The 16902-nt window shown below is 40.7% G+C and overlaps 1 protein-coding gene and 1 long non-coding RNA gene across 10 annotated transcripts in view; one reads left to right on the top strand and one right to left on the bottom strand.

Moving 5' to 3' along the window:
- The window catches only part of EXOC6 (exocyst complex component 6), an 87254-nt gene extending 82081 nt beyond the window's left edge, over positions 1 to 5173 (bottom strand). For 6 of the 9 annotated variants that reach the window (XM_051800550.1, XM_051800553.1, XM_051800552.1 and 3 more), the window contains exon 1: positions 4933 to 5173. In XM_051800550.1, the coding sequence (XP_051656510.1) occupies positions 4933 to 5054 (122 nt within the window). In that variant the 5' untranslated portion in view covers positions 5055 to 5173. Of the gene's footprint in view, positions 1 to 2684; positions 2894 to 4932 lie in introns of those variants that run through there. The other 3 variants (XM_051800554.1, XM_051800555.1, XM_051800556.1) reach the window with 1 other exon arrangement.
- LOC127476986 (uncharacterized) overlaps positions 3156 to 16902 on the top strand; it is a 44969-nt gene continuing 31222 nt past the window's right edge. Inside the window, exon 1 of the long non-coding RNA XR_007906800.1 lies at positions 3156 to 3300. This is a non-coding gene — a long non-coding RNA (uncharacterized LOC127476986). The remainder of the gene's footprint in view (positions 3301 to 16902) is intronic.

Here is a 16902-nt window from a genome sequence, read left to right as displayed (position 1 = left end):
GGATGCACTAGGAAGACATTAAGATCTTGATATGAACAATTAAGGATAAGTCATACCTTGTATATCCCTACACCTCATGCTACTTATCCAAACCGCTCATCTTGGGCCCCTTCTTTTGTTCTGCTATTTAAGTAGGTACGTTGGTACTTTCTTTCATGTGACAATGCTATAAATATTCTCCCAGCATTACAGACCACAGATTACGAAAACATTCCATTTCACATAATGAAATGAATGTAATTTCAGTCATTACATGAGACAACTGGCTTCAATGGCTTCTCTGACTGGAAATCAATGGATCACTTTATGTTGTAGCCTTACACAACTGAATATAATTACTCAATTCATTTCTTTGATTCATATTGTCTAGCAAGTAAAACTTAGATCTCACACAGAAAATAACACTCCATTTTACGTTCACGCTTCTGTTCACTGAAACAGATCTTGAAATTAGTTGCGGGATTTTAGACTTCTCAGTTTTGCCCAGCAATTCACAAATTGTAACAGACATAGCTGAGCAAATATAGCTACAGTTTTGATTTTAAACACTACTATTCTTATGAAGTAGCAGGATATTACTGTGATGTTGACACTTCTTTCAAAACACTCTGCCAGGTGTAACCATTCTTTAGCCTCATTTTTTTAATTTGAAATTGAACACTAGAACATACAATCTTTTCCAAAAAAGATTGGGGTCCCTTAAAGTCAGCAATGCAAAATTCCCCTACTGGAAAGCTAGTGAGATAACAAGATAGACAAGACAGATGGGACACAAATAGAAGAAAGGACAGGAACATGCAAAGAAATTAAGAAATTAAATGTCCATATTTATAAAAACTTTGGCACATTTTAAATGCTTAATATGGATAAGAGATTTATATAGTCCCTTCCCCATCCACACTTGTGGGTCCCAAACATGCCTTCTTCTACTGTGTAGCCTGATTCTCTGTATGTCCTTTACACAACATACTGTGATTAAGCTCTATCCTGAAGAAGGTAGCAAAACTGCAATTATATTTAATATTTTGTTGCTAAGTTTTTTGTTTTGGTGTGTTTTTTTCCAGACATCAGCCTCAGCCTGCCTGGGCATGTTAACTGAAACATGGCTAAACTGCCTCCAGGGACAACTCAATCTAGTTTCTCTCAGCCTGAGCTCTCAGAGTCTCACAAGTGAAGCTCCTTGTGATGCTCAGTTTCAGCATCTCCACTCTGTACTCCCAATACTTGCTGTGTTTAAGGAACACGAGGGGAGATTAGAGTGCAGTTTGCTCCAAGCTGACCTCCAAGACCAGACTGACCTGACAAGCAGTCCCTGTGTGATGTCTGGACCACCCTACTATCTGGGGTCTTGGAGGACTGATTAGCCCCAGCCTTGCACAAATGCCCAGACTGCCACCTTCCACACTGCTCTGGAGGGCCCACTGTAGACACACGCAGCCAACCTCAATATCATTTGCTGTGAAGTGCAAAATGATCCATTTCGTATGCAACATAAATTTCTCTTCCATCAGTTCTCAGCACAGGGTTCCTCATTTCTGTACCCTGCATTCACCCTTTTCCAGCCCTGTCCACACTCTCCAGCAGGCACCATTCCTGCTCCAGGAAAAGCAAGCAGCACCACGCTCACCACTGTGCAGCATGCTGCCACACAAACTGCCTTTTCCAGTTCTCTGCAAACAGGCACTCTGTATCTTCTCAGAGGGAAGAATTCACAGTTCTCTCTCCCCTGTTTGGTAGCATCCATGCTTTTTCACTTCTTTCTGACATCTCTAATCCGGAAATCATCAACACAGCTCCAGGATGAAGATTCCCTTTCCCAGTGTGTCTCCTCCATTACTCATTTCACTCTCCCCAGGCCCTGCGCTTCTCTCCCCATCTCCCTCTCACGTTCCCCTCTTAACAGGAAAGGTTATGCAAAACCTTTTTTTCAACATGCAGACTATGGTATTTGGTAGTATGTGGAACTGGAGGGAGAAGAAAAAAACCAAACCACTGAAGTCATGGCACATCAGAAACGCTCTAAACACTGTCACATCTCCAGGAGGAAGCTGACCAGGGCAGGATGTTTCAGACCGCATCATTAAAAGCTGCACAGAGGAGCACTGCAATACCCACCCACGACACGGTTTCGGTCCCGTTCCCAGCACCGAGCCGGGGGTACCGGCACACCCCAGGGAGATGCCTCGTGTCCAAGCGCGGGGCAGGAAAGGCCGGCCCCGGGTTACAGCGGGCGCCCCGAGCCTGGCCGAGCCTGGCCACCGCGTCCCGAGGCCGCGCTCCTCGCCCCGCTGCTTCCCCAACACACAATGCCCGGGAGCGGCCAGCCCAGGGCCGGGGCACGGCCGCCGCATACGCTCGGCTCCCCTCCCCTGTCAGCGCCGCGGCCCGGGGTGACAGCCCCGCTCCCTGCCCGCGCCGCACCGGCCCCGTCCCTCCGCCCCGCCGGGCCCGGGGCAGGGGGCCGCGGTCGAGCTCCCGCGGGGCGGCCCCGGGGGCTGCCCGTCCCCTCCGCGCCCGGAGCGGCCGCTCCCGCCGGCGGCACTGCGGGCGGCCCCGCGCCGTCCCTGGGGAGCAGCTGTCAGAGAGCGCGGCCGGGCCGGGCCGCGGCTCCCCGGGCCGGCGGGCGGGCAGGGCGGGGGAGCTTCGCCTGGCGGCGGCGGCGCCACGGCCCCCGCGCCCCGCACCTCAGGGTGGGTCCCACGCAGGCCGTGTCGGTGCTCTCGATCTCCTGCAGGATCCGATCATGCTCGGGGAGACTCTCCGCCATCTTGGATGGGAGGGACCCGGCGGCCGCGCCGCGGCGGGAGGTGCCGGGGAGGGACCTGGGGAGGGAGGAGCGGCCGCGGAGCCGGGAGTTGGGAGTCGCCGGGGAAGGTTCCCCGGCGGTGAGGGGGCGAGGGCAGCGGTGAGGAGAGAGGGGAAGGGGCTGGAAAGGACGAGCGGGTCGCACCACGCCCGCGCGGTTCGTCCCAGCTCGCCGGTGCCCCGCCGCCCCTGTCAGGGGAAGGGCTGCGCCGGGATCATCCCGGGAGCCCGGCAAAGCCCCTCCGTCCCCCCGGGCATCTCCAAGCGTTGGTGTCCGGCAGAGACCGCGGGCAGCTGCGTCTGCCCGGCGCCACCCGCTCCGACCCGCTCAGCGCCCTGTGACAGACGAGGGACACCCAAAATCCGGCCCCTGTCCCGGCTGCGCTCCGGACGGGCCGCCCGCCCACCCCGGGACACCGCGCTGCAGGGACGCCTTGGAGGCTTATAGGGTCAAACCCGACCCTTTCCTCTGGGATAGTTCTGGTTTGTTTCATGGTATGGTCTTGTTTTATTGTTATTATTATTTGTTTGGTTTGTTTTGATTTAAGCGCTCCTGCGCACGCGGGCCGTGCCTGCCCCTGTCCCTGTCCCTGTCCCTGCAGGAGGCGGCTGCCAGGGCCGGCGGCACTGACCCCTGAGACGGAGGCTCTGCGGGGGTTTCTGCATTCGGCTTATGTCACAGACTTGATTCCTTCCATTCTTTAGGTGATAGAAATTTGGGGATCGGGGTAAAAATAGAACAAAACAAAACAACAACAAAAGAAGTGCACCTTTTGGCGCGTTGGCTTGCTACCTTTCACTAGAAATTGACATATTGTTTCCTAGTGCTTCATTTTTTGAGGAGGATCAGCAATCTTCTATTTAAATTATATGCTTTGTGGTCTGTGGCCAAAGATGAACTAGTCCTTGGGTTTTGCATGCTCAGGAGACAGGATACACCTGCTTTCTGGGCAAAGTTATCTGCACACAAGTGGGAAGCCCATGCAAAAAAATAGGCCAGATGTGTAAAACTTCAGGGTGATGTGTAGCTACTTTTTCCAGTGAGGAACTAACAGCAATTCACAACTGTGAATGCATCAAGGTCTACAATAGCATTTGGCACCCTTCCAGTTACTGTAATCAAAGTACTCGTCATCTCTCCTGCCCTGGTGCAACTACACCTGTACACAAGTTAGTAAATGGCTGCATGTCTTGTCTGTGCTTGTGGCTTTATCATATTCAGTGTTGATTCAGATGAATTTATTGATGACACCTACTAAATCAAAAGGGACTATTCCAAATGTAGACAAGTGCCTACAAAGCGCATGATGCAAAAAGGAATAAGAAAAATCCTACAAGCTACCACCACAGCAGTAATTCCTTCAAGAAGTCATTCAAATGCAGTAATAATCTTCCCACGTTCCTTTTTTTCCCATCACCAAAGTACTGAATGATAGATTGACACATTTTTTTCAGGGTAAATTAAATTTTCTTTTTTTAGCCTGATAGTTACTGCAACCTGATGCCTACAGTGCCAGGCAGGCTATTTTTAAAACTCTTCTACAGATACTGACATTATCCTTAGACATATAACATCATAATCTTTTGTGTATTACTCTTTTAGGGACAAATATGCAGAGGAAATTTTTTCAGTTACACTTTTACCATTAAACAGTTTCCATAAGCTGCAAATGAAAAAAAAAATCTTCAGATATTTAGGAATATCCATGGTAAAACCTTAAGTAGTTGTGTCTTTAGTGATTAAAATAAGTTGCATTTCTTAAAAATGTAAGAATAAGAAGCACTTCATTATTTAAAAATTTAGCTGTTAATGTCAAATTAAAAACACTGCTACACTAAATTTCCCCTTGTTTTCATTTTTAAGAGTAATTTCTTTCTGCACAGCAAATCTGCAGCCAGTCATCAGGAACAGATCGCTTTGTCCTGGTGAAAAGAAAGAGCTGAGTAGCTGACCTAGGTTTGTATTTTTTCATTTAGGGCCAATCACATTGAAATTAAACTCAACTGTCCTGTAGGCATCAGGGTCAGAAAAACCAAGTTTCTAATCTACTGGACTGACTAAAAGAACAGCTATAGAATGGAACATATCCATCATAAAGAGTATAATATTATCAAAAAGAAGCATACCTTACTGTGGTTCCAAGAGGCAGCTCAAAGGACTGGATCTCAGCAAGGGCATTTTCATATATCTGATCTTTGTTTTCTTCAGGACACAATTCTGACAGATTTGACATGCTTTTCCTTGCCATAGATTAGCATAAACTAGTCTAACTTTAGGAGAGGACTTTTATTCTGATTATTATAGTTGACTAAGTGACTCTGTAGTCAGCAAAACCAGGCATGAAAAAAGAGATCCTGCACTAACCTCGTGACTCCTGAGGACTTTGTGTCCAAGAATGGTGCACAGCTGCTGTTTTCCTGTCTGCTGCTAACATTTGCCTCATAGGCAGTACCCAGGCCTCACACTATCTTTGTTCTGTGAGCATCCAGTTTTTTTATCTTAACCAGAAATTTTCTGCCAAAATAATATTTTTACATTTTTGAAATAGCTCATCATTAACAAATAATAAGCCTGAAATTTGGTAATTTTGAAAACACAATTTTAAAGTGGCTTCAGACACTAGGCATCAGTGCTTAATTTCTCTGTTAGGTTTTATGAGATTAAAAGTAATTTTAAAAAAAATATTGTGTTTTTCCTTTTGCTTGTGTAAAAAGCCTGCTTGCACAAGGAATTAGCTGGATTTATGAAACAAGGTTATGAACCTTGTAAAGCAGATAAGAAAAGCAGAGAAACTTCTATGTTTTCCTATTTTTCCTTTGCAGTATTATTAAACAATATTTATAATAAAAAAATTGCAAAAAATGTTCTGTGATAACTGTGGTTTTTCTGAGTGTGCAATAAAAAAAATTGTTACTATTGCCTGCATGGAAAAAAAATGGATAAGCAAATACTGAGAGCAGTGCTGTCAAGTCATTGTCATTATGATGATGGCAAAGAAAATACACAACTGCTATGAATTACTTTAAAATTTCAGGCAGTTACTTCAAACACGAGAGTGAAGTTCTAGATCTTTCAATTTAAGCCTTATTAGAAGACTTATTCAATACTATTTGGATAACCAAACTTTATATATTTGGCTATTTTAAATATTTCAAGGATTTTAATCAAAATTTGTTTCCTATTTCAGTACTGCTCCTGAAAAAAATGACAAGAGTCTTGGTCATGGTGCAGTCAACTATTAAATGCAGGAAAACAGAGATTACTCATTTCTGATATATTGTGATATATTGTTTATTCACCTCTCTGTGTCCAGTGGGAACACTGGGGAGATGAGTTTATGTCACTAGCAGCGGGAAAGGACTCTAAAGGCTATAATGAGTTAAGGCTACATGCACATCTCCAATGTGTTCCATTGAGCAAGCTGTTTTAATGGCCTGTTTATTTTTAACCTAAAGTAAGCAATTGCTCTGCTAGCATTAATAACCAATTCATTTCCTGCTTTCACATTCTAAACAGAGTTGTGAGTAATTTTTACATTTTTCACAAGAAATTGGAGCCTGTGATTGAGCCATCCAGCCACTGGATGTCACACAAATGCAGATGAAAGGATATTGTAACTGCTCATTCTTATCTTAACGGTTACCAGGCTTGGTATTAATTTAACAATTATCAGGTGACACTGTGAAAGTAAAGTGCAAAAATTATTACAGTCAGCTTAAGCTTGTTCACGTTGTAGAAGACAGTACATCTACTGCCACTGTGGCAGGCAGGCCAGGTAAATCAGAGATGCCTTGGACATCTGCACCCAGCCATCAGACACCATGGCTTGCAATAAAAATAGAATGACCATTTATACAAAGAGCTTTTATGACTTTAAATTAGTTCAATACTTACAGGGGTTTTGGGTACAACTACTTAATTCTTTCACCAAAATTTAAATAGAAACTTGCTTTAGGAAATCAGCCAACCAAAATAAACAGGACTCTGAATCCCTTGTGCAAGTGTTCTTGTTGGTATCACAGCTGCCAGGAAATAAATATGTTTAGTAAGAAAGCAAAACAATGTAAAAAGAAGCAAACAAATACAAAGGTGAATGACCAAGACACAGGCAGGTGTTATACTCTCTTCGTTTGTGGCAGTGGGTGTTGAAGTACCTTGATTCTTTGCACAGGATTAGACCAAAGAGCACCAGGCCCAGCTGCTTGGCTCTCCAGAGTGGTTTACACCCACACTGAACCTGTCTGAGATCATGACATGTAGAAAAGAATCTACCACATAGTGGTGGATCTGTGTCTGACCTCAGATCCGTGGGCAGGAGCACATTAACACCTGCCAAAAGCCCTTTCTGCTGCAGATGACCCTGCTTCCTCCCTGTGCTGTCTGGTCAACCTGTGCTCTCCTTCTCCACTTCTGTCTTCTGCTCTTTCCGTTGTCCAAGGAAATAAAGGTTTTTTGCAAAAAGACAAAAGGACAAATTCAGTACAGTAATATGACGTCAGCTTCTGGCAGAACAGTATCTTTACTTCACAACTATACATAACATAGAGGCTGCAACTAAATAGATTGTCAGCAAAGACAATGCTAAATATTTAATTATATATCTTTTTTTTTTTTAATGTATGGTACTCCCTATGCAGAAAAGGAGTGTAGTAGTTATAATTTTTGAGGTATCACACTTGTATGAGTTGAGATTTAACCGGATCAAGAAGCCTGAGAAAGTATTAATATGCTAGATGTCCCTGGTAGAAAAAGGGAAGGTATTTTCTGTGCTGGTTAAGTTCCCGCTATTTCTGTGAAGGAAATATTTAATTGTCTGGTCAGGCAGAAACTTCAGGCCCTGTAAGCTGTAAAGACAGCTGCTGCCATCTCTCCAACCATCCTGAGATTTCCCTTCAAAAAAATAAGCCAAAGCACCTATTTCTTGCTGAAGGTGTAAAAGTGGTTCACAGCTCTGTGTAGAATAAGAGGGGAAATTGAGGCAAATAACAAGATTGTGAAGCAGGAAGCAGAGGCTTATCTAGAGCAAAACCACTTTCACCACGTCCTTTTTCCCTTTCATCCCATAATACTTACTCTTCCCCAACCCTAATGGGATACCAGAGGGCCAAGAACCGCTGGTTTAAATCTTGCCTGCCCGCGCTAATACTTTAAAAACACATTTTACCCACATGATCATTACATAAAATGTAGCATGTGCTGTAGTATAGAATCCCTACTGGGTATGCAATTCCAGTGTAGATTTTTTTTTTTAATTGCCAATACAAGATTAGAAGCATCAAGTTTTTTTTAATTTTCTTTCCCAGTTGGATTGGAATCCATTTTGAATGATTCATGGAAAAGAGGGAAGGGGGAAAATGTCCACCCTCAAATGGAATTACTATAGATAATTTTCTCATGCAATGCCATCCATAACAAATGACTTCATTGGCCATTGCTCGGATATCTCCTCTTTACATCCCTCCACAAAGACAACAATGGCATTAGTCATTTCTCTGGCATCTCCTGCTCTGGTACTGCCTCCTTTCCTGGGCTCATCCCCAAACTGGACCCTTGAAAACCAACTGATTCTCCTTAGAAACTGTACTGGCTGCTCCCATTTCCCTTGTGCCTGCTTTTCTGGTGGCCAGACCTATTTCTGCTTGCCTCTCAGATGAAGCATGGTGGCAACAACCCTGTCAAATGGTTCCTGGGGAAAACAGACAGATAAGGAGAAGATGTAGCCATATTTTTCCTTGGTGCAGATGTGCTTTAAGAAATTTTATTTAATCTATAACCTGAATAGCTACCTGGGCTTCTTGATGAATACTGCCATTGGAGATTTACCAGGAGGAGGAAGGGAGCTCTAACTTGTTTCTCACTCATTTTTCTACCCACCCTCCCACCCCCTGAAGAACTCTAGTCAACAACATGCACTTCCCTGTACCTCAGCATCAACAGTACAGCTGCACCTAGCTCAGCCTGGCCTGTTTGATCAGGACAAAATTATTTTTTTTCAAATGTACCATTGAAAGTTTGCATTGAAAAGCTTAGGCCTATATAGCTCAAGGTTATGCCATCAGGAATTAGGCACCTTTGGCCAAGCAAGTACAACAAGAGCAGCTACATGGGAACAGATGATTAAGTGCGACCTATGCAGTAATAACCTGTGTGCAATATAGGCTGGGAGGACTGGAGGACTTAGGCAGTATCAGTTTCAGCTGGCAGAAACATATTGAAGACAGCAATCTTTGCTCTGTAAAAAAGAGAATTCTAGCACCTTGCTAGACCTCTTCATTCATTATACACAAAAAATTTATTCTCAAGATTTTTCATTTTTTGAGATAAAACCATGCAATTGTGTATGAAATAGGAGTGTAAGAATAATTTAAATAAAAGGTACACTGGTTACCTACCTTCTTGTGCTTTGATCTTTGTTATATACTGCTTTTTCAGAATAAATGCACCATGAACACATTAATAACTTTGATATTAACTTTTAGAAACTGTAATAAAACCCTTACCAGATTAGGTAGAAGGCCCCTGTGTATGATTCACAGCCATTTGTTGCAAATCAATACATTTTTTAATTGTCCCAAATGCACTTCAGTATGGTAAGGGTTTGCAGGAGAAACTGTGCTTTGTTATTGCATATAACATTTTTATTTCTATTTTAAAACGTTTATTTCTAGGTATTACATACACACCATAAACCAAGGGAAAGATGCTAGGAGTTGTTTTAGTGCTCAAAGCACTACCATAACTAAAAATCTGAGTTTCCTTGAACTGAATTGCACCTGTCTCTCTCCAAAAGCTACTATGATATCTCCTTAGCATGCATCTGATAAAATGTATTCTTTTAAGGTTACTGACTTGCCTGATCATTCCATACTGACAGTGCATTAGATAGCAGCAGTGAAATTACCTTGGTTTTCTTTCAGAGCATTTAAGTGAATTATGCTTCCTGAATTGTAATCAAAATGCATAAATACATTGGTTTTTGTTTTAATTATACTGGATTTAAGAATTGGACAGTGTATATAACAATCTCCACCAAAATATTGAGGAAACAAAGTTCTATTGCACATTTACACCTGTTTTTTTATAGTAAATTGCTCAAAACAATATGCATCTCTCCCATTAGGAAGGCAATGTATCACTAACTACTTTTGAAATTTCACTGACATCTTACAAGTGTCTAAAAATATCTGAAGAGATTGACAGCTGGTGCTGATGTTATCCATGTCTAAGTCAATAAAGGAATCAAGACTGCTGGCTGGACAGCAGCACTTCTCTCTGACAGCAGTGGGAACAAGAGGAAAGTCACTCTCATCATACATGTTTATATAATGCTTGGTGCCATTGAGGAACAAGTACCATTGTAACATACAAACCATGAAATAACACTCAGTCCCATCTCTGAGCACATGCAAAAAGTAATTAATAGATCAGACTAAATAAATACCTCTATTTTTTAACACAGCATTCGAATTTCCTATTTGAAGGAGACACTTTAATAACACTGGATAATAGCCTACAAATTAGCGTCTTTATCATTCTCCAGAACAAAACAGTGATGCATAAAAAAAGTTTTCTTTCTGCTTACTAGTGCTTTTAAGGAACAGGCATCGATTAAAACCTTGAGTCAAGGATGTGCCTTGGGAGCCTGAGAGCTTTGCTTCCTTGTAGGCAGTGAGGAGCTATGTTACAGATGCTGTCCTGGAAGACATTGCTTCTCTGGAACAGGAGGGCTTTTTTTTCTCCCCCCTTTAAGAGCACCCAGTCTTAGATAGCCACAGCGTTTAAAGTCATTATGTAACCCAGGAGAACTTTCTAGAGAAAAACAGCCCCTATTCTAGTTTGGAGTATAAGCAAGTCAGAAAATAAAATTACTTTTGAGGGTAGGACAAGTGTATGGACCTCTGACTGGTGATGGCCAAGTGATCCCAGCTTGACAAGTTGCTGCAGTGAGTGACATACACTGTGCCCAGTCTGAGTCTGTCCTCATTGCAAACTGAAACCCTTTAATAGAAACCACCACAAACAACCCACTCAGAAGTCTGATCATTTTTGTCATGGCCTATATTCTTTAAAAGCTTTAGGGGAAAAAAAAAATCCCTTGTCTGAATATAAGCTTGAATCACTTCAGCTAACAATTAATTAAACTAAATATCTCCATAGGTGTTTTCAGTCTCTCAGGCTCTTACTTCAGTTTAGTTAGAACTCCACCTACTTGACTTAAGTGAAATAACTCTGCCTTTATAAAGGAATACTATATCAGCTTTTTGCACCAGTTTTGTGCAGGTGAGGCTTATGCTTCTGCTACATTCTCCACTCGTGGTTCACTGAAGTATGCGGGGGGGACAGTTAATGTTAGCTTACCACTCTGTGATGGCTGGTATTTTAATTGTCCTGCTAGTCAGACCTAGCCAGAGGAAATCTTCAGAATTAATTTTGCTGAAGAGCCCGTGCCTAACTATCTAGTTGTCTTAACAACAGTAAGAAAATTTAGAGGAAGTACCTTGACTGCCTCCTGCTTAGATAAACTGAGTTTTATTACTGTCAAAGAAAAAAAAAAATAAAAAAACCCCAACATTGCCAAATAGTACTATACTTCAAAAGAAAATCTCTTTTCCAGTAAATGAAAGCCGGAATTATTATTTACAGGATCACACCACACTAGCTGCTTTTTTGTAATATTTCCTAGCTATATTCAATTAACACTGCACGTTAGACCTTGTAAATCAACACTAATAGCTCTGAAAGGAACTTCTTGTTTTTTGAGAACATTCCAGTCCACAAACACTTTTTCCAGTGAAAACTGAACAATTACAATAAGACTCTGTTTTGGTAAGAAAATAGGAAATGATGCTAAACAAAAGGGAATGTTTATTTAGAAATTCCAAGGCCATTAATTTATATTAAGAAACTGTTTGTGCTCAGAGACTATAATCAAAAGGTGATGTGAAACATTGATCACAAAAGGACTTCATAGATAAGGAGCAAGTGCAGTGCTGGGTGATTGTATTATATATTAACAACTTCCATGAGCAGCTTTTGCTGATTCATTTGGCAGGAAGTGAGCTGCCAAGAGAGATTTCTAGGGGAGGAACAATCAACAATATTTTCATATAAAATAACCTCCAGTTACTGTATTGTTCTCACAACATTTGATAATGAATGTTTTCCTGTTCAAGAAAAAAAAAGTATAAATCACAAAAAACAAAGGCAGATCTGGTTTAGTGTTACAGTGCTATAAATACACACACAGTCCAGCAAAGTAAGGGAAGGGTCTGATCAATTAAAAAATTTGAAAGCTGGTAAGTACTTCTTGTGAAATTGCTGCACAGTTGGGAATTAAAGGTATGGTAAATGCTACTCTTTTTGGAGGAAAAAAGTTGCGCCTTTATCTGCCCTCTTGGTGGGAAGCTCACTGGCTGTGGCAGAGCTGGGATTTCCTCCAGCAAGCAGCACTTGATTTCCATTCAGGAGACCAAGGCCTCCACAGACACCGATACTGAGCCACACTGGGAAGCTGTGACAAGGGACAGGAGAGCTCAATGCTTTAAAAATTGGAACTGAATCACTATAGGCAGGCCCAACACAACAAACCCACCCCACAGGACATGGATGTCACCAAGCCAGCCCCAAGCCTGCCAGAACACTCCCAGGGCTCCCCTACAAGCAAGTCAGGTACAAGAGCAGCACAGCCAGCGGGTCCCTGCTGCTCCACCAGGACAAGGGGAGTTTGGAGGGGCTGTGTTGTAAACATATTGCATTGTAATTAGTCCACAGAGGGGGAACATGGTAAGTCTATGAGTCCTGGGCCACCTGGCCTGTGCCAAGGATGCTTTGCCCACAATGCCAGCAGGCATCATTCAGCTTTCTTAGACTCTTTCATGGCTACCACTGTTACAAATAGAGAAAAAAATTACTAATGCCTATAACTGATCTCAGTTATAGCTTGGTCTGTGATGGGACTGCCCAAACACAATGCATTTGGGAGCACGTGGTGCAGGACAGAGGATGGGAGAGAGCATGTACCAAGGAGCCCGTGAGAGTAAAAGATGTTGCAATTATTTTAGAGACACTTGTTGTAGGTTCTGCTCTAACTGGATACTGGTTAGATGTTATTCAGGACCAGTTGTGTAGTTCTTCAACACAGACTTTCCTATTATAAAGTTTTCTACAGTACTTGTCCACAGTAAACAGAGGCAGATTTAGGAAGCAACCTGTTAGAATGACTAGCGAAGGTTTTAAAGAAATTAAGAAGGAAAAAACCAGAAGCCAAATAAGTCAGCAGTTGTGGATTTTCATTCATCATAGACCTGGCACACTCTGGTTCTTCATATTCTCTGATTCAGGAAATAGTAATTAGGCAACTATGGAAAGGAAAGGCAACTACTGCAAAGGAAAAGTGCTGTGTATATCAACTGTCACGGAATTCCACTAATTTTACCACAAATGACCACCAGAAAAAGTACTGATTATCAAAATCCTGTTAGTCAAACATATAGAAAATATTCTAAATTAAGCATTTTGATTTTTTTTTTTTAATTATAATATCTTGAAATGTTAGGATCAGTCAGCAAAATCAATTAGCATAACTGGAGCCTGAAATCAGGATAGAGTTTATACAGTTAATGTAAATTCAGACTTTGGAAAATGTTTTAAAATATCAGACACTGATGGCAAATAAATACTCACACTCTCACCTCTCATCCTGACAACACAGATATCACATCTCTCCATATCAATCCATTATAAGATTTAGGCTGTCCTGATAATGTAGCTCATCTGAGGGACAATTCAACAGCAAGCACTGCAGGAAAGACAAGCTTACATAATTAATCGTGGCAAAACAGATAGTGGGAACCTCAGAAATTCCTGACTTAAGAATCATTGTTAATAACATAAAATATTTGAAATCATTTACACACTGTAACTTACCAAGACAATAAGGATACTATAAAAAAAAATACAAAACTGTTGAACAACAAATTGCATTCAACAATGTAAAAAGATTTTGGCAATTGAAACGTATTATTTAAAGTCCAAATTATTATTTAAATTGTATCCCCCTTTGCATACAGCAATCTACCGGAGACACCAAGAGGCATCAAAAAGATCTCAGGAAATATTATCTATTTGGTGGAATTAATTAATAACAAATACAGAGATTAAACACAGCTTATCTCCAATTACTAATGAAGACAGTAAAAATATGTGGATCATGTTAAGAATAAAACAAAAGCATTTTTCACATCAGGCTTTACACTAGCCAGCAAGAGGGATGCACTGAAAAGGTTAGAATGGATTAATTCCTCTGTTCATTAGACAGAGAGGTACGTTTATAAGACAAACCAATAAAAAGCACATGCAAGATGCATCTGTGGAAAACCACGTAATAGTGAACCTTCAGCAGTACTGAAGGATGCAGGTTTGCACTGCACGTAGAGATTCTGAAGATGTTAAAAAGCAAACAATTAGAAGAATTGCTAATGATAACTTAAAGGACATTTTTCTCTTCTCTTACTTTATTACTAGTAGAAGAAACAGTCCTGCAGTCTGATAGTCCTCTTATTTATTTAAACAATTGACAAGCTGAAATAAATGATTTAATATATTTATATGCTCATATATACAGAAGTTGTATGTTAGCTGTTACCTGCCACCCTTTTCCCCTGTAAGCTTTACATTTACAGTTCCCTTTGCCTCTTAAGGGCAATGTATCATTTTCAAAGGTTATGATCCCACCAGTGTAAATTTTGTCACTTGAAATGTACCATACAACATTGTCCCCCATGTCTGCTTCCAAAGGGGAAAATTTGCTTGATAGAGACAAAAAGTAATTAAGATTTCAGGTTTGAGGGGGGGGTTTAATGCTTTGGCTACAGACTTTCAAAAGGCACAAAGGTGTTTTCCTTGCTCAAGACAAGCAACTAACAGACTTGGAGCCCACCACAGACCACTGGCCAGACACAATGGGAAGGAAAACCAGCCTTAGCTCTGAATTTTCCTGTGTGTTTAAATCAGACACTTAGTGATTTTTTTTATGTAGGGTTTGAGTTTGAATAGTACTTTAAGCTCTAAACTGTCTCCTTAATGTTTAGAGGGGATTAAGTTCAGAGTTCACTGTGCTGTCTGTCATTTTAAAAAGATTAGATAGTTCAGTTCGGCTCCTACTGGGTATGTAAAAGTCTCTGTATTTATTGACTGTCTGGAGTCATTATCAAAGCTTCTAAAACCAATCGACACCTTGTAAACAAAAGTCCCATTATTTTAGTGATCCTGATAAGATTTACATGATATCCACATTTTTTTTAATGCTTGATTGAACTGTTAGAGGTATTCATACTATAATAGGTTATGTGTGATAAATGATTACAAATTCAATTAAGAAATTAAGCTTTACATTGGTTTGGAAAACATGAATTGATGTAACTCATCCTAATCTGTGTCAGATATAATTTGTAGTTTTGGGTTTGGATCAGGAAAATTCTGAAAGGTTTCAAATATTCTTCCAGGAAAAAAAGATCCTTTCAGAGGGAGGAAATTTTAAACTTGGGGAACTTTCTGGTGACTATTAGTAAACTGAGAAGCAGTATCATATAGAGGAGTCTGATGTATTAAAATAGTAGTAGGAAAGCTGTATACCACTAGAACACTACTACATAATTGTTAAATTGTATGAATTATTTATTTTTCAAACAACCAAACAAAAATCAAGGTGAATTAGGGGCCCAAATTTCAAAGAATCATTCTCAAGAAATGACTGAAGGGTTTTGGTTGGTTTATAAAGTGGCAAATTACAGAGCTGTCAATTTAACAATCACATTATAAATATCACTGACATAAGCCATCCCATTTCTGATGCCCCAGGACTTGCATTTGTAAGTCAGATGCTATAAACACAGAAATGCATTGCAGTGTATTTATGAAAGAGAATGATGTATTTCACTATAATTTTTTAGAAGATGGGTTATAAAATCATAAAATAAAACTGACAGACTAAGCAAGTTTGACTGGATTTGAAAACTTCAGCATAATTTTTACAACCCTGCTGTCACGGCAATGTTTTTTTCATCATGATCATGAAAGGAGGTAAGTTGAGGTACTGTAGGAGAGGAAAGAGCTTTTCTTAGGCCTGATGATATAGTTGGTCAAAAAAAAAAGTTTCTGAATACCCAACTTATGCTGAGCATATCATGTAAGGCTCTGACATAAACTGGTTTTACAGAAAGCCTACTCCTGATGAACTTCAGCTCACATTGTGCAACAAGTCATTTTGGTGATCCTTCTGCTGAACTTTTGTTTGCCGACATTTGATAAATACTTGCTACTGCAGATGTTAATGAAATGGTGTTAATAAATCAAATCAGTTTGTTAAAACCTGGTATGTTGACAGTGCCAAGGTATCCTGTAATCTATGACAAAAGGATCAATAGAAGCTCATGAAAACATTACCACTGTGGAACAATATTGATTTTTGTCTTAAAAATACTTACTTAGCTCCTGGACCAAATCATTAAAATCAATGGAAAGTCCTCCACTGACTTCACTGGGCTTTGGGTCAGGTATTTAGACTGACAATTTTTGATTCAGGTACTGTTTTTAAATTTGCAGGTGTAGAGCAGAATAGGGTCCTGATCCTTAATGACAAGTTCCAGGCATGTATGTGATGCAATAACAAGAAGTAGCTCTGGGAACAGTTTCATTGCATGGTTTTTCAGGAAATACAAATTTAGAAGGTTTGCATGATAGGCAAAAATTTAATCTCCCTCCATTATTACTGCTTCAGTTAGCGTAACTTGATTTTTCTAACTTAAATCATCCCCTTTTTCGTCATGTTTAAACACAATGTTTAAGTAATGCCCCTTCCCATTAGAATAATTTCTCAAAGAATTTATAGCCTTCAAGGTAAAGGTCTGTGAAATGGGATTACAAGCATAACAACCATACAATAGCATCATTAAGGGTACTTCAGTTGCATTTACTTTCCAATGCTTGAATTTATTGCTCTACTGTAAAGTCTCTCTTCAGAAAAAAAATATGTTTAGTTCCATTTATAGAGCTGACTTTGCCTAGAGAGAGCCTGAGAGAGATTAGAAGTAAAATTA

Source organism: Manacus candei, unplaced genomic scaffold (assembly GCF_025592945.1).
Source record: "Manacus candei isolate 608988 ecotype Guabito, Panama unplaced genomic scaffold, ASM2559294v1 h1tg000050l, whole genome shotgun sequence".
NCBI lineage: Eukaryota > Metazoa > Chordata > Aves > Passeriformes > Pipridae > Manacus > Manacus candei.
This window is presented reverse-complemented; position numbering and strand designations above follow the sequence as displayed.